The sequence below is a fragment of the Castor canadensis genome, chromosome 2 (assembly GCF_047511655.1).
Source record: "Castor canadensis chromosome 2, mCasCan1.hap1v2, whole genome shotgun sequence".
Lineage (NCBI taxonomy): Eukaryota > Metazoa > Chordata > Mammalia > Rodentia > Castoridae > Castor > Castor canadensis.
Genome location: NC_133387.1, coordinates 101751468 through 101776115, shown reverse-complemented (window position 1 = coordinate 101776115; position 24648 = coordinate 101751468). Strand labels below are relative to the sequence as shown.

The following is a 24648-nucleotide window of genomic DNA, read 5'->3' as shown; positions in this document are numbered from 1 at the left end:
TTAACAGGGTAGGGGGAAGGGGAGGTAGTTGTAGTTGGTGAATAAAATTAAGGTATATTATAAGCATATATGTAGATTTCACAATGTATCCTCCTCTCTACAACTATTATTTACTAATAAAGAGTTTGAAACTTGAAAAGAAAAAGAATTAAACCTCTGATTCTTGCTTAGATATTACCAGTGAACTAAAACTCTCTTTGGTGAAAATTTTTAAAAAGTAATTCACACTTTGGAGACAATGTAACAGAACCAACAATTAAATGGAAGAGCAGTTTGTTACACTCAGCTCTGACTCAGGGCATAAGAACCTGATGGATATGAGCAGCCATGACTGCAGACACACAGTGTTCTCACCTGAATGTCTCCTCCTGATCTCAAGGCTCATCTACTCCAGGCCTACAAAGTGTTTTATCTAAGTGAAAAACTTGACCAATCCCTCCTGATGTGTGTATATAACAACCTTTGGTGCCACCACTCAGCTTAATATATCACATCCTGCCTCTTACAATGGTTTATAGTAGCCTCCCCCCATCCAGATTTGTTCTGCAGAATTCCCTCCTGCAAACATCAATACTACAGCATCACTGTTCTCTCAGCACTCTCCAGTCTGCTTTTCTTTGTGTCCCTTTGCTCTTCACAGTTCTTGCCAGGACACCCCCCGCTCCACCAACCTCCCCACCTGACACATTCCTCAGCAAGTTCTGTTTTGCAAGTCTTGAAACACTTAATGATCAGTGTAAGTCTATTTATGGATTCTACTATGGTAATGACCAGTTTGTGTGGGGTTTGACACTGTTGGTAACTGAGAACAGTGGCTACTTTTTATTTATTTTTAGAATTCCCAGAACCCAGTAGAGTGAGCCAGTGAATGTTGGTGAGCACCAAGAAAGTTCCCTAAAATAGGCAAGAGAATTCAAGGCAGGATTTAGTAGCAGTTCTTTAAGCCCACTGTGTCATTTATTACCAGGATAACTTCAAACAAGCTTTCCCACTATACAAATGAAAACAGACTACCCATACTCATCTCACAGGGCTGTTGGAAAGAACAAGTGGAATAAGGCACATTTAGTTCAGTTCCATCAAGGCAAGTCCGTTCTTTGTCTTCACTGCAAGGCCCTCATTCCCAAATACTACCCCCAACACAGTGGTAACAATACGCTTATCCTGTTTCTCCAACATGTTTAATTGTAAGAATAGAGTTAAAGGTGAACTGCTGATAAAACCAAACTTTGGTTCAATGCTGGAGGCACCCACTGCTCCCTCCTATTTTGTTGGGCGGCAGTGCTTCTGGATCTCTTCTGCAAGTGCCAAGCAGTGCAGAATGCGTTTCCTTTCAGCAGCAAGTTCCTTCTCAGGAACCTGGCCCAAGAGCTTCTGGACAAATATATTTTGATCTTTCAGGAAAATGTTCTTATTGACTCCTACATTTGGCACATTCTCCAGGGACCCAGATTTGAAATGGAAGCTTAAATATCTGTTTCGTTTCAATCCAGGCCCTTTCTCCTCAATCCAGGACAGTGGACTGCAAAGACAAATTCAAATGTTAGACATCATGTAGGAGGACAAATGGGTACTTGCTGTCCTTGTGGTCATTTTGCGCCCACAGTTCCTGCACCCGTGGCTCAATGTGGTGGTTCAGTGGTACCCTGATCTCCACCAGCTCCCAAAGGGCAGTAACTATTTCCAATTTTAGTACCAAACTGTTCTTCATTTATTTTTGTCATGGGGCAAAAGTCATTCAATGACTTTTGTGTAAGCAATAGCTGGTTATTTGGTAGTTTTTACTTTGAGTCTTAGGGATTCCTTTTAGGTGATCCACATATGGACAACAGGCAATCCATGAAGGACCTGTGATTTTGTGTACATTGCCGTTTCTCTGTGTGTACATTTGAAGAGGAAGAATTCTTTGAGTTCTTTCATCAGATTCTCATGAAACTCTGAACCCAAATACATGCCACAAAATAACCAGTACTAGTTTAAAAAAAGCACCATTGTTTTCAAATCACATTTCCCTTTGGGGTGAGGCCACATCTGAGCTCATAAAAACTTTAAATCCGCATAGTATAAACCTCACTTCTCCAAAATCTCTCCTTTCTTGGGGTTATTTCTCTCTGTAGCAGATAAGAGATATATAATCAACATAGGGAAAAGAAATCTTTTCCTAAGTAGATTCTGACCTAAAGTAAATACTTCACTGAATATTATGACATAACAAAAACATAACCTTCTCTTTTAAGAATAATTTATTTATTTGCAAAGGTGGGGATTGAACCCAAGACCTCACACAAACTAGGGAAAACACTCTACCACTGACCTACAACTCTAGCCCTATTCTTTAAATTTTATTCTAAATATTACACAGTATTTATTTAAGGACTTCATAATGAAAATAAATCTATAGACTCTTCTACCTAAATAATAATATATTCAGTTTAACATAATCCTTTCAAATATTTGTCAGTATATGGCATATAAGCCAAAAAGCCATAATTTGGTTTCTTTTGCTTATTTTAAAATATTTGTATGATCCTATAAATTCTGCTATCATAATTACTGCTTCTATGAATAATGTATATTGATTATAAAGTAAACTTAACATTTTATTGTTGCCAAATATTTAAGGTTTTCCCATTTTTAAATTTTTATGGTATCCTGCATTCAACATTTTCACATTTGTATACATGTATGGAATTTGAACTTTGGACTTTGCACTTGCTAGGCAGGTGCTCTACTGCTTGTCGCATGACTCCAGCCCTTTCTGCTGTGGTCATTTTGGAGTTAGGGTCTCAGTTTTTGCCCAGGCTGGCCTGGACTCTTATTTTATACTTCACACCATAGCTGGTATGACAGGTACATGCTACCACACCTGGCTTTTTTCTACTGACATTGGGTCTTGCAAACTGTTTTGCCCAGGTTGGCCTGGAACCCAGTACTTCTGATCTCAGCCTTTTACATAGCTAGGATTACAGACAAGAGCCACCAGCACCCAGCTACTTTTTCTCTTATTGAGCAATGTCTCACTGCATTGCCAGGCTGGCCTCCAAACTTCTGGGCCCAGGTGTTCCTCTTGCCTCACCTCCTACGTAGCTGGGACTATTTTTTTTTTTTTTGGTACTTCTTTATATGCTCAATAGCTACATATGTTTGAGCTACAAAAGGTTTTCTACCTACTTTTAGTTTGAAAACTGTTAGTAAGTTGGAAGGAACATGGGTTTATAAGTGGCACTGAGTTTTCTGGGTACCTCTGGGATCTGGAGCTAATGACACCTGCCTCACTGATAAATGAAGACTCTGAGAAGGTACAGACAGCATCTAGTGTTTTCATGAAACTCCTTTTAGTGCTTCCAGTATTGCAGGGGATAAGACACTCAGCTTGGGATCTGGAGAAAAGCTGACAGAGAGTGAATCCCACATAACTACTTATTAGCTCTATGTCTATTATGGTTTGACTATAAAATGTCCCAGAGTCCCCTGAGTTTGAGCCTTTGTTCTCTTCTGGTGGTAATATTTTGGTAGGTGCCGGAAACTTTAGGAGATGGGTTGCGTTGGGAGAAGTAGATCACTGGGAGTGGGTCTTTCAGGGGTGTATCTTGCCCTGGCCCTTCCTGTGTTATTTTGTATGCTTCTTGGCTGCCAGGAACCAAACAGCCTCCTCCACTACACACTCCTGCTGTGATGATCTTCTGCCTCACCACAAGCCCATCACAATGGAATAAACCATGGACTGAACTTCAGAAAATAAATCTTTCTTCTTTTAAACTGTTCCTCTTAGGTATTTTTACAGAACAAAAGTCTTGTTAACATAAGTTTTCTTAGACAAGTTTCTTAACTTCTGAATCTTGTTTTCCTAAATGATAACAATATTAACATCCAAGAGTTGTTATAAAGACAAAATAAGAATGCTTGTAAAAGGGCTGGGCCAAGTGTTGCACATAATTAGAGGTCAATAAATACTAATACTAGTCAATAAATACTAATACTGGTATTTGTAAAACAGGGATTTGAGTGATTACTTCTGATTTGCTAGTCCATTTATTAGTAGCCCTTCAAGACCACATGTTTTGCTCCCTTCTATTACCTCTTTAACCTGTGTTCCACTCTGCTTCACTACGTTGTCTGAAGATAACTTAAGGAATTTTGTCCTGAGACAACTGGTAGTGGCTCCTAATGTGTAGTGGCAAGCCCTAGAAAGATGCCTCCTTGTAGTTGAAATGGAATCAGCCTTTAGAATGAGGTAAGTTTTGAGAAAGACAGGTAATAAGCATATAAATCCCGAAGCATTACTCCAAGTCAATTAGAGCCAGACGAATCCAAGAAGAGCAGTTACAATTCATAAAGCAAGTAAACCTAAGGTGATCAATCCATCAACCAGAAATTTTTGGTTCCAACTCACATTTTTAAAACATTAATAATTACAACAAACACTAGCAAAAAAATTGACCTAACTTCATCTAAAAATTTAATTCTCCTGAAAAGTTTAAAAGCTTATAGTATGAGCTAGTGGGGTGGCTGCCTGCCTAGCAAGCATAAGACCCTAGTACTGCACCCCCCCCAAAAGAAAAAAAAAGAAGGAAAGAAAAAAGCTTACAGTACAGCCTTGCAAATGTTCCAGAGTATAATGGCAAAGATTAATTTTCATGCAACTTGTTCAAAGCTTTATTTTGACACTGGATTAAAATTAATTTGAGGTATTCCAAGTAGTCTGATGTACCAAAGAAAATTTCTCATGTCTTTCTAAATAACATAGTATCATGGGGTTTGAGGTAACATAAAATGTCATCATGTTTCTTTCACCTCAATCTCCTTATCAATAAAAACATGTTATGGCAAGTCACGAGCAGTGGTATACGTACATAGTCCCAGCTACTCAGGAGGCTGAAACAAAGAGCTCCTGACCAGCCTGAGCAAAATAGTGAGGCCCCATCTCTAAAATAAGTACATAAATAAATAAAATAAATATTAATAAAAAATTAACCTCTGTGTGATGTAGGCAGCCTGCTTACATTCTGTAAGCCACTATTTGCACACTGGCAAATGGGTTTCTGCTGGTCATTTTCACCTCACAGAGGTGTTGCAAAGATGAAATGAGACCACATAAGTGAAATCACAGTTCTTTGTCTGCAGAAGCAGACAGCTCTTCTAGAGTTGGAAGTCTGGTTATACCCCTTAGGGCTCTCTCTGTAGTCATCCTTGTGAAACACCTGCAGTCCTGAAGTCTCCTTCTCCTCATGATTTCTAACAACTTACCATTTGTTCTTGGTCTCCAGATGCACAGTCATTTTCATATATTGATCTTCCTTTTTCTCTTCCAGAGTGGCAGACACCAGAGAAAGCTCACCAAAGAGGGAAACCAGCCAGGTCAGACGAGAGATGCCACTAAATGCAGGGAAGCCAAAGTGCTCTTCTTCCAAAGGGCCCGCTGTAGGGAATCACAAATGCTGTGGAAACTTGGAAGAAGAGGCTGCCTGATGAAGGCAGGATCCAGATAGGGATAGGGGAGAGAATGGACCCAGTTGAGTGATTAGAACAAAGAGATGCTGCCTTACAGGGTGGATATGCATGATCGATGGGATGAAAATTTGGTTGGTTAAATAAAAACTCTTTCATAAAAGTGTTTCCCTTTTTTCATCATTCAATTTTGCTAGTAAAATAAGATATTCTACAGTCAGTAGCAGTAAATCCAGTCAAAGACTACAATTAAAAAGACTTTTAGACTTCTAATATATTCAGTTTATTCACATACACATATGTAGATACATGTGCACATACACATATACATACATATATATCCTCTTCAATTAGTGATTTAAAATTATCTGGCAGCTGGGCATGGTGGTTCATGCCTATAATCTCAGCTACTTAGGTGATGGAAACAGGAGGATCATGGTTTGAGGCCAACTCAGGCAAAAGTTAGAGAGACCCTATTTCAAAACTAAACTAGGCATGGTGGGGCACACCTGCAGCTCCAGTTACTCAGGTGTGGAAAACAGAAAGACTGGGGTCCAAGGCCAACCTGGGCAAAATAGTGAAACACTATTTGACAAACTAAAAATAAAAGAACTGGGAGGATGGCTCAAATAGTATAGTGCTTATCTAGCAAGCACAGGTCCTGAATTCCATCCCCAGAACCACAGATAAATAAATAAAGTGACATTGCAAAAGCATAAGAACCATGATATTTTATCCACTGAAACCCAGCTTCTTATAAATAGTGTATATGCAATTGCAATAGCATAATATCATGATAGCTTAAAGGTGAAGAAAACAGTGATACCTTTAAGCTAGTTAAATATACAAAAAGTTGATTTAGTGTTAAATGTTTTCTTAAGTCTTCATAAAATGTATGCTCAAAAGAGTGTGTGTTAGAAATCTGCTTGTTCATGATACTGACTGCTCACCTCTGTCCCAGCCGAATCTTAAACAAAACCTAAATTTAAAAGACTTCATGCTAAGTACATTACATTACAAAGCAAACATTTTTTAAGACTTAAAATTGACACTTAAAACAATGAACATGTTCTCCAAAAAATAACAAGTTATAAAAAAAAAAAGCAAACAAAAATTAGTGAAATCACTAAGTGTCAAACTCAGAAAGAAAACATGCTTCCTCTAGGCTGGTCACCATCATCTCTGAACAGATGACTGAAGATTACCCAAAGCTTGACTCACACAGTGAAAGTCCAATCTGCCCTTGTCACACTTGTATGTGAACTTGGTGAAGACACTCACCTCTTTGTGCTTCTGTTTCTTTACCTGCACCATAAGGGTAATAATTACTAATATTACACGACTGTCACATGAATTATCACATGACACCTTATCACATGTCACACCTTATCACAGTTCCTTGTACAAGGTAATGGTTATCACCCTTGGCACAACTCATGTCATTTCAAAAACTGAAGACATTCCAATGAGGTTTGACTGTATTATTTATAAACTCATGAAGAGATAAAGTTTTACCACTCAACCTAGCCTACCCATATAGGTTTTTTGGGTTTTTTTTCAATGAAAACCCTTGGAAAGGGTGTCCCTGATATCCAAGGATCTAGCCAGATAAGGAATCCATCCAAGGTGACACAAGAACAGGAAGCTCTAGTAGGGTCAGTTCCTATTACTAATGGACATGCTCAAAGAATGACCAACATAAATTAAAAAGCCAAATGTAAATTAGATCAAATACTGATGATGCACCCAATGTCCTTGTAACTTGCTAAAGAAGCAAAGGGACTATGCATCTCTATTTGGTTTGCAAGGTAAGTATAAAAAAATGTTCTCCTTTCCAAGTATCCATCTTTCAGTCATTTTTCAAGAGAATGTTCAAGTACATACAACCCTCTGTAGAAAAATAATCTCCAATTAGTTAAGGTTTCACACATGAAGTTGTTTTTGTTGATTTTTTTTTTGAGATGCTAGGTATCAATCCTAGTACCCTGGGCATGACAGGCAAGCACTCTGCATGAAACTTAGTGTTTCATCCACAGCCCTAGTTAAGAATTCATGAGGGAGAAAATTCTGCCTAAGAGATTAGGACAGAAGCATAAATATATTGGAGATTTCTAACACATTTTTTACCCAAGATTACACCAAGTGATTAAATCTCACTTAAGGAAAAAATAGATATTTTTATTGTTCATGAAAGCTTCAGAAAATTAAATTAAATTGGCTCCAAGTCAGAAAGTCTTTAGAAGAAAAAAAGATATGTAAGAGGCCTCCTGACCTCTACTGTGACCTATGATTCCCCCTAAAACTGACCTGTAAAGAGAAGAGACCCTTTCAGCAGTTCTTTTCCCACCACTTCTTTTTTCAGGAATGTAAATTCCTCCATCAAGAGTTCCACATGCTCCTCATGTAAGACTTTTCCTGTCATGACAAAAATGGAAGGCAAAATTTAGTCACCACAAACTGTGTGGACTGCATCTGTCTTCCTCTAGATACAGGACACACAGGCCCTATGCACATGACCACGATGACCACTACACACTTATACATTTAGCTGAAAGTGGCTCCAGGTCTAGGTTACAAAGAAATGAAACTCTAAGAAAGTGGGATAGAATCTGCCTGTCCCCAAAAGCAAGATGAAACTCGAGAGTGCCTGAGAGCTGACAGGGTATTAGTTTGTGTTCTATAGAGAAGGTAGTACTGCACCGAAAAAAATCTAAGACCCATAGAGAAGAAAGGAACTATAAAGACTGGAGGAAGGGAGATGTCACTCTATTCAAATGAGAACAGACAAATGATTTATAAAATGATCACTCCTTTGGGAAAGGGAAAGCTTTAATATTCATAGCTAAACTCTTGTTAAAGATTCTAGAACTTTTTTCCTTGGTGTCATTTTCTTATCTAGGCCAGAAGTTTTGTAAAATACTAAAAATATTTTGTAATTAAGTGCAAATACAGTTATGATGTGCAGCTTCACTGAACAGATAAAATCTTGGCACCTGGAAACCTCAGTCGTTGCCTAACCCAGCTTTATGTGAAATGCTGCCAATGTCTTGGGCTTTCCTGAATCCCATCAATAAGTAGGTATGAATCCCTCCCACCACTTTTTAGCATATGAATGTAGAAAAGGAAGCTTTGGGGGATAAGCAGAAGCTTTCTGGCTCAAAATGGTTTAGAACAGGCTAAATGAAACAACATGGTTGTGACAGAACACGTCTGTACTTGTGGGTAGGTTTGTCCATGCCTCTGAGGCACTCCTGCTCATCTGGGAAATGGGATTGTTTGTAAGCATGTTGTTTTTATCTCTAGCACCATTAAACAATCTCTTGTGTTTCCATATCTGTGGCTCTCAGAGAATCTTTATGTCTTCCAACTGCATCCATGTAGCTGTATTTCTGTCATTCACTCAATGCTGTACTGCAATAAAATACACTTGTACAGCCACACATATTCATATACACAATATTCCTAGATGTTTAAACAGAAAGGGCCTAAAAAAGCAGAAGTACACAAAAGCAATAAGCATACCTGGGATTCAAATCTTAGCATCAAAGTACCATTAGCCATGAACTAATTCTAGTGCTGAGCAGACAAAGTACATGACTAATCCATTTTGTGCCAGAAAATAAGTAAGTGCTGAAAAAATAGTGGAAGTATAACTAAGTGGGTGCAGCATGATCAGGTCCCCCACTCACCAAATCTAGAACAACTCGAAAACCAAAATAAGTAATGATCATCACAAACAAATTACACCCACTGGATTAAAACAGGAAGTCAAGACTTCCAAAGGAAAAGTGAGCGTGATGAGACTAAATATGGACAATAATGGATATTTACCTACTTGCAAACTGCCTCCCCACAAAACAGTCATTTATTTACATAAGGAAAAAAGTAACTTCTAGTGGAAAAGCCTGGTAGACACCATCTTCATGATGTGATACCATTAGTAATAGTACAAACTGAAATTGGGTACTGATAGAATGCAATGTGAACAGCCAAGCATCACTTCTGATATTCTTTTGAAAGGTACATACTCACATCTCATTATGAAGAAACACCAGGAAATTCAAGCTTAGCAGAATTCTAAAACTGACCTGTAATCTCCATAATTGCCAAGGAAAGACAGAAACTATCCAGAGTAAAAGAAATTAATAATGACAATTCAACTGAAGATCATACATGATTCTAAACTAATCATTTTGCTATAAAGAGGGTTAGGAGATAACTGTTGAACTATGAATGGTGTCTGATATGGCTTGGATAAGTTCCCTCTCCCACACAAGAGTTCATGTGTTAACGGCTTGGTCCCCACAGTGGCACTATTGGGAGATGGTGGAGCCTTTGGTAGGTGAGGCCTAGTGGAAGGTCTTAGGCCACTGGAGTGTGTCCTTAAAGGGACTAAAGGGGCTGGCATCTTTCTCTTTCTCTCTCTTTTGTTTTCCAGCCATGAGGTGAGTAGTTATATTCACCATGTACTCCAATCTAGCACCCCAGATGCCCAAAGCTATGGTACCCCAATTTTGGTCCAGATTGAACCTCTAGAACTGAGAGCTAAATAAACTTTTTCTGTTACAAGTTAATTATTTGAGGTATTGCATTATAGTGATAGAAAGCTGACTAATACCAGGACTGAAGATTAGATCATAGTAATGTATCAATGTTAAATTCCTCATTTTGATAGCTATATGTGGTTTCAGAGTAGAACATTTTTATTCATAGGAAGTACATGCAAAATATTGGGGCATCAGGTTGGAAATATAATTTCCAAAGATTTGAGAAAATTCATGTTATATAAAAATAAAGTTCCAAAAATTAAATAATTACAGTGACAAAAATAGGATGGCAAGTCAGAAGCATAGTCATACATTATGAAACAACAGATAACTTCTTAGGAAGAAATAAAATGGCAGCCTAAAATGAATGGACTTAAATTCTCAGCTTATTTCTTCAAAATATATTTTAGCAAGATCCAGGATTTGAAATAAACAGTATATATTATGAAATTCTTAAGGAACTGAATTTGGTTCATATTTCAAAATAAAAGTATTTTTAATCATGATAATAATAAATGAGCATTTTTAACTTGGAGGGCAATACAAAAAAATAAAATCATCCATGATCCCACTTACCAGAAAGAACCACTGCTAACACATTAGTACATTTCTTTGCAGCTATTCTGTGTCATGACTGTGATCATATGGTAGATATAAAATTATATTTATTTTATTGTCTAAAGAACAAGTAAAAAACACGGGTATCAAAGAAAATGTAGAAACTGTGGAAGAGTATGAAAAGAAAATTAAATCACCTAGAATTTATAGGACATTTTAATTACCCCAGAAGTTTCCTTAGTAGTATCCCTTTCCTGTCTGTCTCTCTGCCCTTACAGGGAAAAAAATTACCCGTTAACATATCTATCTACAGATTTTCTGTCAACAGTATGAGACCATTTTTATATTGGTTAAGTATCAATATAAACATTATGATCACATACAGGCAATGGAGAAAAGCAAAACAAAATGTTAACAGTGATTCTGGGTGAAAATGCAGAAAAATACAAAAGAACATTATCTAGAAGTCCAGTCCCAGTAAAAGAACACTATAAACACATTGCATAACTGTATCTGTCTGAAAATAAAATTACACATAGTTCTGTAAACTTCATTTGGTACTTAGCCTTGTATAACATGGCTTTTCTTATGTCAAGAATTTTTATTCTTAAGATTTTTATTTTTAATTGTTTTTTTATTCATATGTGCATACAATGCTTGGGTCATTTCTCCCCCCTGCCCCCAACCCCTCCCTTACCACCCACCCCGCCCGCTCGCTCTCCCCTCCACCCCCTCGATACCCGGCAGAAACTATTTTGCCCTTATCTCTAATTTTGTTGAAGAGAGAGTATAAGCAATAATAGGAAGGAACAAGGGTTTTTGATGGTTGAGATAAGGATAGCTATATAGGGAGTTGACTCACATTAATTTCCTGTGCATGGGTGTTACCTTCTAGGTTAATTCTTTTTGATCTAACCTTTTCTCTAGTTCCTGGTCCCCTTCTCCTATTGGCCTCAGTTGCTTTTAAGGTATCTGCTTTAGTTTCTCTGCGTTGAGGGCAACAAATGCTAACTAATTTTTTAGGTATCTTACCTGTCCTCATATCTCCCTTGTGTGCTCTCGCTTTTATCATGTGATCAAAGTCCAATCCCCTTGTTTTGTGTGCCCTTGATCTAATGTCCGCATATGAGGGAGAACATACGATTTTTGGTTAGTCAGCGTAATATTCTGTCTGTCAAATACATCATAATAATATTAAGCCTTCTCTTCCTAATTGATACCAAATTTGTTTATCATTTTTTGCTCTTACAACATTGGTATGAATATGTATGTACAAAAAGCTTTCACTTTTGTCATTTGCAGGTAAATGGATAGAACTAGATTAACATATTTAGGGAAGTAAGCCAGGTTCAGAGGTTCAGAAAGACAAAGGTTGTGTTTTTGCTCATATGAGGAAGACACGTAATACAAAGGCAAACATTATTATATATTCATATAAAAATGTGCAGACCATGTTTTCAAAAGTGGGATATTTAGGAGACTAAGGGAGGATGAAAAGAAGAAAAGAATGGAGAATGATAAAGAATGAATAATATGAAATACATTTCATCTGTGTAGGAACAAGACACAAGAAAACACATTGAAAACTGTTGAACAATACAGGGAAGGAAGAAAAGGGTGAGGAAGAGTAATAGAGTAGGTTAGACTGATTAAAGTACAATATATTTACAGGTAAAATACCAAGGCAAAACCCCACTGAGCAATAAACAGACAAACAGTGAAGGACAGGAATGTTGAACAGGTCATGTCAAGGGGAGGGTAACAGCGAGAGGGGGAAGGTGAATGAAGAGGCAAAAGGAGGGTGAATACAGATGAGGTACTTTCTATACATGTATGAAAAAGGAACGGTGAAACCTGTCAAATTATTTTAAGATGGGGAGTGGCGGAAGAAGGGGAAAAATGGAGGGGATGAACCAAATTAGAGCACAATATATGTGTCTATGGAAATGTCGCAACGAAACCTCTGGATAATTATAATATATTAATAAAAACATTTTTTAAAAGCTTTCACGTATTTCTGTGAAATAAGGCTTACAAAGGACCTAAATTTTTTAAGGTTCTTCGACATAAACTTCAAGTCCCCAAATTGCATTTAGAGCCTTCTAATTACTGCACATTCCAGTTTAGGTCAAATGCCATTTCTTCCACTTTGATTGCTCTCACTCTTCAAAATTTATTTATTTTTTTAATGTGGCAATGAGCAATCCCAAAATGTATCATATTAACCATTTTTAGGTTAATGGTATCAATAATACTCATATTACTGGGCAACAGATCTCTAGAACTTTTCCCACCTTGCTAAACTGAAACTCTATACCCATTCCACCATTTCCCACGTCTTCACTGCCAAGCCCTAGTATCCACCATTCTGCTTTCTGTCCATCAACAGAAGAACAAAGAAAATGTGTGTGTATATATACACAATGGAATACTATTCAGCCATTAAAAAGTTGATAACCTGTCAATTCCATCAATGTGAATGAGTCTGGAAGGCATTACATGTCGAATTAAATAAGCCAGATGCAGAAAGACAAATAGTGAATGATTTTACTCATTAGGTGGAATACAAAAGTCAATCTCTTAGAAGAGAATAGAATAATGGCTACCAGAAGCTGGAGAGTATAGCAGGAAGAGATTGGGAAAGGAAGGCCAATGGGTACAAAGCTACATCAAGATAGGAGGACTAAGTTTGTTACTTCATTGCACAGTAAGGTGGTTATAGTGAATATGAATGTACATTTCAAAATAGCTGCAGAGGATTTTAAATATTTTACCACAAAGAATCAATGTTTAACATAATGGATATGCTAACTACCAGACTGGATCACTGCACAAAGTGTACATGTATCAAAACAGAATACTGTATCCCATAAATTTAAACAATGATATGCCACAAAAAAATAAAATCCCTACCCAAAGTTAAATAAAGTCAATGTTTTATTTAGATATTTTATGTTTTAACTTAATGTGCCTTTTCTGTTTCAGGGTTCCATCCAGGATACCACATTACATTTAGTTGTTATGTCTATTTAGCCTTCTCTTAGGTTAGAAATTTTCTAAGACTTCCTTTGTTCTTAATGACCTTGACAGTTATTTTACAATGTTCCCTCAATTGGGATTTGTCTTTTTTTTTTCTCATAATTACACTGGGAGAATGTGTTTTGGGAAGGAAGACTACAGAGGAAAAGGATCATTCTCATCCCATCCTAACAAGGGTACATACTATTTCACATGACTTATCACTTGATGTTGACCTTGGTCATTTGGCAGAGGTAGTTTGGGTTCTCAAGTGAAAAGTTACTTCTTCCCTTTCCATATTGTACTCTTGAGAAAAAAAAAAAAAGCCACTATATACAAGGCATTATCTTCGTGAAGAAAGTTAGTCTATTATTTTGTTTTCTGTTCCCTATCGTTTTAGATCTGGAGTATCTCTCAAAGGTCCATGGTTTAAAGACTTAGATGGCTGCTCATGGCACTACTGGGAGGTGGTAGAACCTTTAAGAGGTGGGACCAAGAGGAAGGAAATTAAGTCATTGGAGGTGTACCCTTGAAGGGGATATGGAGACATTGGTGCCTTCCCCTTTGTCTTTGCTTCCTGGTTACCACGAATTGAGAGGCATCTCAGCCATCTGCTCCTGCCATGATACACTGTGCTGCCATAAGCTGAAAGCAGTAGAGCCAAGTGACCATGGTCTGTAACTGTGAGCCAAAACAAACCTTGCTTCTTTTTAAGTTGATTATCTAAGGTATCTTATCACAGTAACAGAAAGCTTACTACCATAGTGTTCCACATCCTAATTTGCTTGACTTTTTATTATGATGTCACTTAACTTATTCCTCTACCCCTTTATTTTTTGTCAACTGAAAGTTTGGTTTCAATCTCATTACATCATATCCAGGTAAGAATACCAGATGGCTGGTGACATCAGATTGACTAGAATTTGTAATCATTTGGTTAAAACATTATATCAGAGCTCTTCCTATTAAAAATAAATTTGCTGCTCTTTGCAACTAACAAGAAATCTGTAGGACACAGTTTGGTATCTTTTTTTTTTTTCTGTAGTAGAGAGAAAGGAGATTTATTTAGCATGCCCATGGGAAAAGGGAGAGTAGCATTTCAGCCCATTTCTGGGGTAGGTTTAAATAGAGGAAGAATGGTAGCAGAGGGAGAGAGGTATGCATAATTAAGCATTCCATCAAAGATGTGGTCAGGTTGATCTTTTCCCCAGGACTGTTTAGACAGAACCTTGTCACAAAAACAAAGTCACTGTTGCCTGGGGATAGACTTGATTCTTGTGACAAGATATCTATTGATTACCCTAGAATTCAGGGTGACTGCAGGAGAGAATGGCTCAGAGCAAAAGAAACAGATGCAGAATGCCAGAGGGTTTGTTGTTGTTTTGTTTGTTTTTGAGACAGGGTTTCACTATTTATTCCAGGCTTGCTTAAATTTTTCTTTTATTCATTTCCGGGGACTGAACTCGGGGCCTTGCACTGACATCTCTGTGATTTGGTTTCAATGTCCTTCATTGCTAGGATGATCTGATCTGTTCCCATGTCTGAGGGGAAGTGACAGGTAACAAGGAGTCAGTGCCCTTAAGACCCTTTTTGCCAAATTCAAGCAACTAAGTGGTTTAGGAAGAGTAGCTCTTAGGTTAAGCTTATCTGAAATCCATCTTAAGTTTATTTCTTTCTGTTCTATAGGTGATATACTAGCATCACAAAATAGTGCTCAGGCTGTTTTGTTAGAAGTTGTACTTCAAGAATCAGACTTTAGGGCCCTTAGAGTCCAAATATTTAACTGCCTCACCAAGTGATAGTAAAAAGTGGCCAATGCCAGCCAAAAATGAATGTGATTTGGATAGCTACATGGGACCCTCTTCACCCTGGGATGAGACTATTATAAATGGCTAATGCCCACAGGGCATATTTTCTCCTGACTGGCACACAAAATTTGTAACTGGCTGCCTAGGTCAGAAGCCTGACTCTGGGGGTTACAAAATGTATGGTCCAGCTACTCACCCCAATATGCCAATTAAAAAGATGAGTGGTGAAGGGCAGAGAAAGATTTATTTAACACTTGCTCCCACAGGAAGAGGAAGTATTATAAGTCTTTTCTAGTTTGGCATCTTGTGCTTTCTCCATGAACATCTTGCCATGACAAACAACATAAAAAGTCATGAACAAAACTCCCCATTCCTTCATCCACTTCTGTATTCACTCAGTCATCTGTTCATTCCACAAACAGCTATAGAAGGCATACTAAGTTCTATGCAAAGTTTAGCAGCAGGGGCTGCAAAAGTGGAATATGAGACTTTCAGAAGTACAACCTATTGTTAAATTTCTAATTTCAAATATTGAAACAGAAGACTTTGTGGTTTAAACTTCATTTAGTCCCTGAATATTCTAGTTAATTGTAATTGCCGCCATAGAGAGCCTTATCAAGTTACTATATCAACACAAAATCCTCTGGATGGCAGTGAAGCTAATAGGGAAAAAAAATGTGTACTTTAAAGCCTGACAGGATTGGATTCAAATCTCCACAATTCATTTAGCCATCATGGTATCAGCTTTGTGCCCTGGCACAAATTATTTAACTTCTCTGAGCTGTGGTTTTCTGTACAAAAGCTATAGAAAATACATGCTGCTATATAATTTTTTCATGTGGTTTTCCTTTCTAATATTCATCTCAATACTTGTTCCCAAACGTGGCAGTGTTGGGAGGCACAGCCTACTGGGAAGTGTCTGGGCCCCCATGAATGAATTAATTAATGTCTTTCTCACATAAGCGAGCTTTTGCTCTCATGAATCTGAATTGGATACTGAGGGACTTAAGCCTCTTTCTCTCTGGGCACGTGCCCACGTGCCTGTCTACTTGCCCACCACACATGGGACAAAAGGAGGCCCTCACCAAATGCCAAATAGATGTGACTGATTCATCTTGGAATTCACCCACAGTACCTTAGTACTGTGCACTAAGTAAATCTCTTTTCCTTATAAATTACCCAGTGTCAGGTGTTCTTTTACAGCAGCAGCAAACAAATGATACACCTACACTGAAGAGTTTATCTGAGAAGTAAGCATTTTAAGTTCTTAAAACAGTTTTCAAATTCCTGGCATAAGGTGAACATTTAGTAAATGGCTTTTACCTTAGTGAAACAATAGTATGCAAACAAAATAATCAATTACTCTGATTTGGGCATTTTTCCATTGATACAACAAGTATCACATGTCAAATCAAAATAATGTGATATTAGCACAGGTGGAAACTAAGTCTTATTATTTCATTAAACCAAAAGAAGCTAATAAGCCTCATACACAAATTTGCACATTCTCACTCTTTCTTCTGTCCTCTATGTACTTTCTCATGTGTGCCTACAATGCAGGGGAGGGAAAGGATAACATATCTGAAATGGGGCTAATTTGAAAGACATACAGATAGTAGCATAGAAATCCTAAAGGCAGAAACCCTTAGTAACAGCATCTGTGTTCCAGACAAAGATAGCATACATCACCTTTCTCTTCAGCCAGCTCCCACAGTTCCTCAGCTGCTGCCAAAGATAGCGTCATGGGGTATTCAACCAGGACATGCTTGCCAGCATGAAGAAATTGCCTTTGGAAAAAAAGAAGAAATACAGGGAAAAAAACACTTCAAATAAGCATCACTAAAATAGTCTCATGACACAGAACAAAGTTCTGTAAACACACAAGAGTATTTGTATAAATATGTCATGAATGGAGGTACTCCATGATTTCAGAAAAATACTTCAGATTCGTAGTAGCAAGAATTGGGTAATCCTAATTATTTTGCGAACAAAGATACCACCAATACATAGGGTGCTCGTAATGTTCAATGACCGACTCCTAAAATAGCTTTTTATAGCACCTAACAGCTGGGAAGTACTGGCGTGCGTAGGAACTGGCACAGCTGCCAGTTCGCCCACTAGAAAGCTGTTTATCCCTTTTTGTTTCTTGCCTTCTTTCTCTTATTTTGGAAAATCAAAAATGTAACCCAGAGAACTGCAGAACAAGTCATGCAAGCATCTGGGACATCCTGGACCTGCCAAAATATGCTGACCCAGATCCACCAGAGTTAATTTGAACCCAACCACGTTGGACAATGCATCCTCTGCTCTTGAGGGAACCACATAGTCCAGATTATACCCCCACTGGACAAAACTGTTGTCCAAATAAACAGAGGGAAAATTTCACCTCCACCTGGTCGGGGAGGGGCAGAACACTGAGCTGACCCAGCCGCAGTCTGGTGAAAACAACACCACATTCAACCACCTTGGAGAAACTGGTAGTGAGTTTGAAAAATGATCCACCAAAAAACTCAGTTCTAGCTCCCAAGCTTGCTCTATGAGCACAAGGGACTGATGACAACTCACAAACCAGCACCTGGCAGGACCACTTCGGAGAACCCACCTGCGCCAGATGGCCCATCCCACTAAGGAAAGTCTAGGCTCAAAACCCTGAGCTGGTTTCCCCCAAAGCTGTCCAATAGGGAGAGGCAACATCCATTGCCACAGAGCCCAGCATACCAACCTTAAGAAGGGACAGAGGCACTGAAAAGGTCCCTGTCAAAGTGTCAGCACCTGCATTTGAAATCAGAGGAATAAGTCTAGAACCTTCACTGAACTGACTTTTTTTTTATTTAGTATTTTTTTAATTTATTTTTACTTTTTGCATTTTTTTCAATTTATCGTTACCTATCTCCCTCTTCCATTCTGTCCAAATATCAATTTGCTTAGCCCTCTCTTGCTCCAGTTTTCTTTCTTTCCCCCAATTTTTTCTTGTCTTTTTTCTCCTCCTTTCTTCTCCATTCCTTCCTCTCCTCCCCCTACCTTTGCCCTCACTGTCCCTACCTCCTCCACTCACTCACCACTCACCGAACAGTCTATTATACCAACTTTACACATTACCCCTATCCTTCCTATCCCTCTGCAATCCCTGACAATAGCACCCTCTCCAACCCCCAATGACTGAACTGTACCTTTACACACATTAAGGCCCATTACCTTATAGTCCCCATACCTCACACCTCTTCTCCTCCTTGCCCCATCTCCCTTCCCTGCCCCCTCTTCTAGCACCATCTTCTTACTTACCTAAGATATGTATCTATCCAAACAACTGTTATCTCCCCAATATCCGCAGCTGATAGGCAATATTACCAAGGGGTTTCTTATATTATGTAAATAACTGGTTTGGCGTTGAATTTGTGAATTTGTTATTGCTAAGTTATACTGCTAGGTCAGGGAACAGAAATATTACAACAACCTAGCTAACATCTAAGCTAGTCAGAACACAGAAATTAAGTCAAGGGAAAGATAACAGGTGATTAACACCCCACTAACACACGAGCAAAACACAAAATAGAAACATGAGAAGAAAAAGAAGGCAGGGGAATATGATTCCTCAAAACTCTAACAATAACATAATAGTGGATTTGGTGGAAAGTAAAGGGGATGAATCCTCAGTTGCTGACCTCAGAAGAATGATGACAAGAATGTTCAATGAGCTTAAAGAGAACATGCAAAAACAACTCAACGAATATCAAGAGAACACAGATAAAGAAAACCTCAAAAAAACACAGAAACAACTAAACAAATTAAAAGAGAATTTCAACAAACTCTTAAATGAAACTAAGTAGATTGTAAAAAAGAGAGTGAGAGAGAGATGAAATAAAGGAGACAGCACAAGATATGAAAGAGGAGTATAACAAAGATATGGAAAACCTCAGAAAAAAAATTAAACAGAAATCCTGGAAATAAAAGGCCCCATAAATCAAATAAAAAATATAGCTGAAAGCCACTCCAGCAGACTGGAATAAGTAAAAGACAGAATTTCAGGGCTTTAAGACAAAATAGATATTAAAGAAAAAAACAGAAGAATCCTTAGACAAGCCACTCCAGCAGACTGGAATAAGTAAAAGACAGAATTTCAGGGCTTTAAGACAAAATAGATATTAAAGAAAAAAACAGAATCCTTAGACAAAGGACTCAAGAGCTATGAAATGAAACACAAGAACTCTGTGACTCCATCAAAAGATCAAACCTGTGACTCATGGGTATCAAAGAAGGAGAAGAGGTGCAAGCCAATGGGATACGCAAAAAAATAATAGCAGAAAATTTCCCAAATCTTGAGAAAGAGATGCCCATTCAGGTACAGGAAGCCTCCAGAAGACCAAATGGACATGACTAAAATAGAACCTCTCCAAGGCATATTATACTTAAAATAATTAGCACAGAGAACAAGGAAAGAATATTGAAAGCTGTTAGAGAGAAAAGTCAAAGTACATATAAAGGTAAACCCATCAAAATAACAGCAGATTTCTCAACAGAGACCTTAAAAGCAACAAGGGCATGAAGGGAGAGTTTGAGCACTGAAAGTAAACAACTACAGTCCTAAAATACTCTACCCAGCAAAGCTATCATTCAAAATTGAAGTAGGAATAAAAATCTTCTATGATAAACAGAAATTAAAATATATAACTACCACTATAGAAGATCCTGAAAGGAATCTTATACACAGAACACAAAAACAAACATAGCCACGAAAGGATGGCAATTATTAAACCTCAAAAGGAACCAGAGAGTAGCACAGAATTAATTGTACACACACACAAACCCTTACACAACTAAATGGCAGGAATCACCACATACCTCTTATTATTAAGACTGAATGTTAATGGCCTCAACTCCCCCATCAAAAGACACCAATTGGCAAACTAGATTAAAAAGGAAGACCCAATAATCTGTTGTTTATAAGAAATACACCTTAAGGACAGAAATAAACATTGCCTTAAGGTGAAAGGGTAGAAGAAGATTTACCAAGCTAATGGTCCCTGAAAACAGGCAGAGTAGCAATATCAGGTAAATCAGATAAAGCAGACTTTATAATATCAGATAAAATAGACTTCAAGCCTAAATTAGTCAGAAGAGATAGTCACTTCATACTAATAAAAGGAGCAATACATCAAGAGGAAATAACAATTGTTAACTTATATGTGCCCAATGTCAGTGCACCCAACTTCATTAAACATACACTAGTAGACTTAAAAACACAGATATACCCCAAAAAACGTAGTGGTAGGAGACTTCAATACTCCTTTATCACCAACAGACAAGTCATCCAGACAAAAATTCTACAGAGAAACTCTAGAATTCAAAGATACCATAGATCTAAAGGAGCTGACAGACGTCTACAGAGTATTCCATCCTACAACAGCACAATATACATTCTTCTCAGCATCCCATAGAACTTTCTCCAAAATAGACCATATTGTTGGTCACAAAGCAAGTCTTAACAAATTTAAGAAAACTGAAATAACCCACTGCATACTGTCTGACCACAATGCAATAAAACTAGAATTCAGCAATAATAGAAACAGCAGAAAATACTCAAACACCTGGAGGCTGAACAACATGGGAGAAAAGCAAAACATTCTGGGAATTTAGTGAGAATGAAAGCACAACCTGTCAGATCCTAAAGAACAGAGCAAAGGCAGTCCTGAGAGGAAAGTTTATAGCCATAAGTGCATATATTAAAAACACAGAATGATCTCAAATAAATGACCTAATGCTGTATCTCAAACTCCTAGAAAAAAAAGAACAAGCTAAACCCAAAACTAGCAGGAGAGAAATAATAAAAAGAAGGGCCAAAATCAGCAAAACAGAGACCAAAAAACATACAAAGAATCAATGAGACAAAAAGCTGCTCTTTGAAAAGAGAAACAAGATCAACAAACCCCTCGCAAATCTGACTAAAATGAGTAGGGAAAAGACCCAAATTAATAACATTTAAAATGGGAGATCACAACAAACACCAGGGAATCATCAGGAACTACAATGAAAACATTCAAGTAAATCTAGAAGAAATGAACAAATTTCTAGATGCAAATGATCATCCAAAATTAAACCAAGGTGATATTACCTAAACAGATCTAAAACACACAATGAAATTGAAACAGCAATAAAGAACCTCCCAAAAAAGAAAAGTCAAGGACCTGATGGATTCACTGCTGAATTCTACCAGACAATAAAAGAAAAATTAATATCAACACTCCTCAAACTTTTGCATGAAACAGAAAGGGAAGGAACACTGGCAAACTCATTCTATGAAACTGGTATAACACTCATCCCAAAACCAGTTAAGGATACAACAAAAAAAGAGAATTACAGACCAATCTCTGTAATGAACATAGATGCAAAAATTCTCAGTAAAATATTGGTAAACCAAATTCCACAGCATATCAAAAAGATCATACACCATGATCAAGTCAGTTTTATCCCAGGGATGGAGGGGTGTTTCAACATATGCAAATCATTAAATGTAATACAGCATATTAACAGAAGCAAAGATAAAAACCACATCACCATCGCAATAGATGCAGAAAAAGCCTTTGATAAAATTGAACATCCTTTCATGATCAAACCTCTGATGAAACTAGGAATAGAATGTATCTCAACAATATATATGAAAAGCCAATAGCCAAAATCATACTAAATGGGAAAAATTGAATCATTCCTCTAAAGTCAAAATGAGACAAGGATGTCCACTCTCTCCACTCTTATTCAACATAGTCTTGGAATTACTAGCCAGAGCAATAAAACAAGAAAAGAATGAAAGGAATACAAATTGGAAAGGAAGTAGTCAAACGGTCCCTATTTGCAGATGATATGATCTTATACCAAAAAGATCTGAAAAACTCTACCAAAAACTCCTAGACACCATAAACAGCTTCAGCAAAGTAGCAGGATACAAAATCAATTTACAAAAAAATCAGTACCCTTTCTATACACAAACAATGAACAGACCAAGAAAGAATACAAGAAAACAATTCCATTTACAATAGCCTCAAAAAAAATAAAATATCTAGGAATAAACTTTAAAAAAGGTGTGAAAGACCTCTACAAGGAAAACTATAAACCACTGAAGAAAGAAAACAAAGACTATAGAAGATGGAAATATCTCCCATGTTCATAGAATAGAAGAATCAACAGAGTGAAAATGATTACCAAAAGCATTCTATTTTTTCAATGGAATTCCCATCAAAATCTCAATGAAATTCATCACAGAGATTGAAAACTCAACCCCCAAGTTCATTTGGAAGCACAAAAAACTGTGAATAGCCAAGGCAATATGAGCAAAAGATCAATGCTGGAGGTATCACAATACTCAACTTCAAACTATACTACAGAGCCATAGCAATAGAAACAGCATGGTACTGGCACAAAAACAGATATGAAGACCAGTGAAGCAAAGTTGTAAGACCCAGATATGAATTCACACAGCTATGCTCACCTGATTTTCAACAAAGGCACCAAAAACATATGATGGAGAAAAGACAAAACCTCTTCAATGAATGTTACTGGGAAAACTAGATATCTGCTTGCTAAAAACTAAAACTAGATCCATCCATGGCTGTCACCCTTTACAAGTATCAATTTAAAGTGGATTAAGGACCTTAATATATGACCTGAAACCTTGATGCTAGTGCAGGAAAGAGCAGGGAATACAGGGGAATTAATAGGCGTAGGCAATGACTTTCTCAATAGAACCCAAATGACTCAGCAACTAAGAGAAAAAATTGACAAATGGGACTACATGAAATTAAAAGGCTTCTGCACAACAAAAGAAATGGTCTGTAAATTGAAGAGACCACCCAAGGAGAAGGAGAAAATCTTTCCCAGCTATACATCTGACAAGGGATTGATAACCAGAATATACAGGGAGATCAAAAAATTAAACTTCCAAGACTTCAATGACCCAATGAAGAAATGGGCAAAAAGACTGAACAGAGCTTTTTCAAAGGAAGAAGTCCAAATGGTTAAAAAAAATACATGAAGAAATGCTCAATATCCCTAACCATAAAGGAAATGCAAATCAAAGACCATGTCCAAGATTCTACCTCTCTCCTGTTAGAATGGCTATCATCAAGAACACAAACAACAAAGGTTGGTGAGGATGCAGGGGAAAAAGGAACCCTCATACACCACTGAAGGCCATGCAAATTAGTACAACCACTATGGAAAACAGTATGAAGGCTCCTCAAAAAAACTGAAAAGAGAACTGCCATAAGGTCCTGCAATACTCCTAGGGATATACAGCAAAGGCACCTGCACACCCAGCATTATTCACATTAGCTAAGCTATGGAAATAGCCAAGATGCCCCACTACTGATGAACTGGTTAAAAAATGTGGTATTTCTATAAAACAGAATTTTATTCAGCCACAAAAAAGAATGAAATTTTGCCATTTGCAGGTAAATGGATAGAATTAGAGAACATCAACTTAAGGGAAGTAAGCCAGGTTCAGAAGGTCAAAAGCCACGTTTTCTCTCATATGTGGAATATAGACCTAATACAAATACAGCAATATTAATGCTCCAGGGAGGTCACATACAAGAGGGGGAGGGTAAAAGAAGGAAGTTAAGAAAGTGAATATGGTTGATGTACTCTCTTTACAAGAATGAATATAAGCCAGGTGCTGGTGACTCATGACTGCAATCCTAGCTACTCAGGAGGCAGAGATCAGGAGGATGGAGGTTCAAAGCCAGCCCAGGCAAATAGTTCGTGAGACCCTATCTTGAAAAAATCCCTCACAAAACAATAAGGTTGGTGGAGTGGCTCAAGGTGAAGGCCCTGAGTTCAAGCCTCAGTACTGCAAAAAAGAAAAAAAAAAAAGAATGAATATAGAATTTGCAAACCAGTTGAAACCACTATAAGAAAAGGACTAAGACAGAATGAAGAAAAAAACAGGAAGAACCAAATTGGGCTATAATACATATATACATGGAAGTGTCACAAGGAAACTCCATGTGTAACTCTTAAACAAGCGAAAATGTCATTTCTTTCTTTTTCTTTTTCTTTTTTGCTTATACAAAATCAGAGAACAGGACTGTGGAAGAGGTCCTGCCTTGGGAGGTTGGTACCAATGGGAGGGGGAAGGATGTGAGGAAAGAGTACAGAAGGGTAAACATGGCGCAAATACTGTGTACATATATGTTTGCCAATGGAAAAATGTTATCCGTTTAAACTATTCCTGAATGGGGTGAGGGAAAGACAAAGGAGAATAGTTGAGGGGGTGAATT

General features: G+C 37.6%; 1 protein-coding gene across 2 annotated transcripts in view; it reads right to left on the bottom strand.

Annotated features, from left to right (window-relative positions):
* Nucleotides 1–924: 924 nt before the first annotated feature.
* Blvra (biliverdin reductase A) overlaps nucleotides 925–24648 on the bottom strand; it is a 53525-nt gene continuing 29801 nt past the window's right edge. The window contains exons 5-9 of one of the 2 annotated variants that reach the window (XM_020157695.2): nucleotides 17069–17166; nucleotides 7756–7863; nucleotides 6730–6753; nucleotides 5248–5419; nucleotides 925–1522 (exon numbers count right to left, since the gene is read on the bottom strand). In XM_020157695.2, coding sequence (XP_020013284.1) covers nucleotides 1264–1522; nucleotides 5248–5419; nucleotides 6730–6753; nucleotides 7756–7863; nucleotides 17069–17166 — 661 coding nt within the window. In that variant the 3' untranslated portion in view covers nucleotides 925–1263. The remainder of the gene's footprint in view (nucleotides 1523–5247; nucleotides 5420–6729; nucleotides 6754–7755; nucleotides 7864–17068; nucleotides 17167–24648) is intronic. The other variant, XM_020157697.2, reaches the window with a different exon arrangement.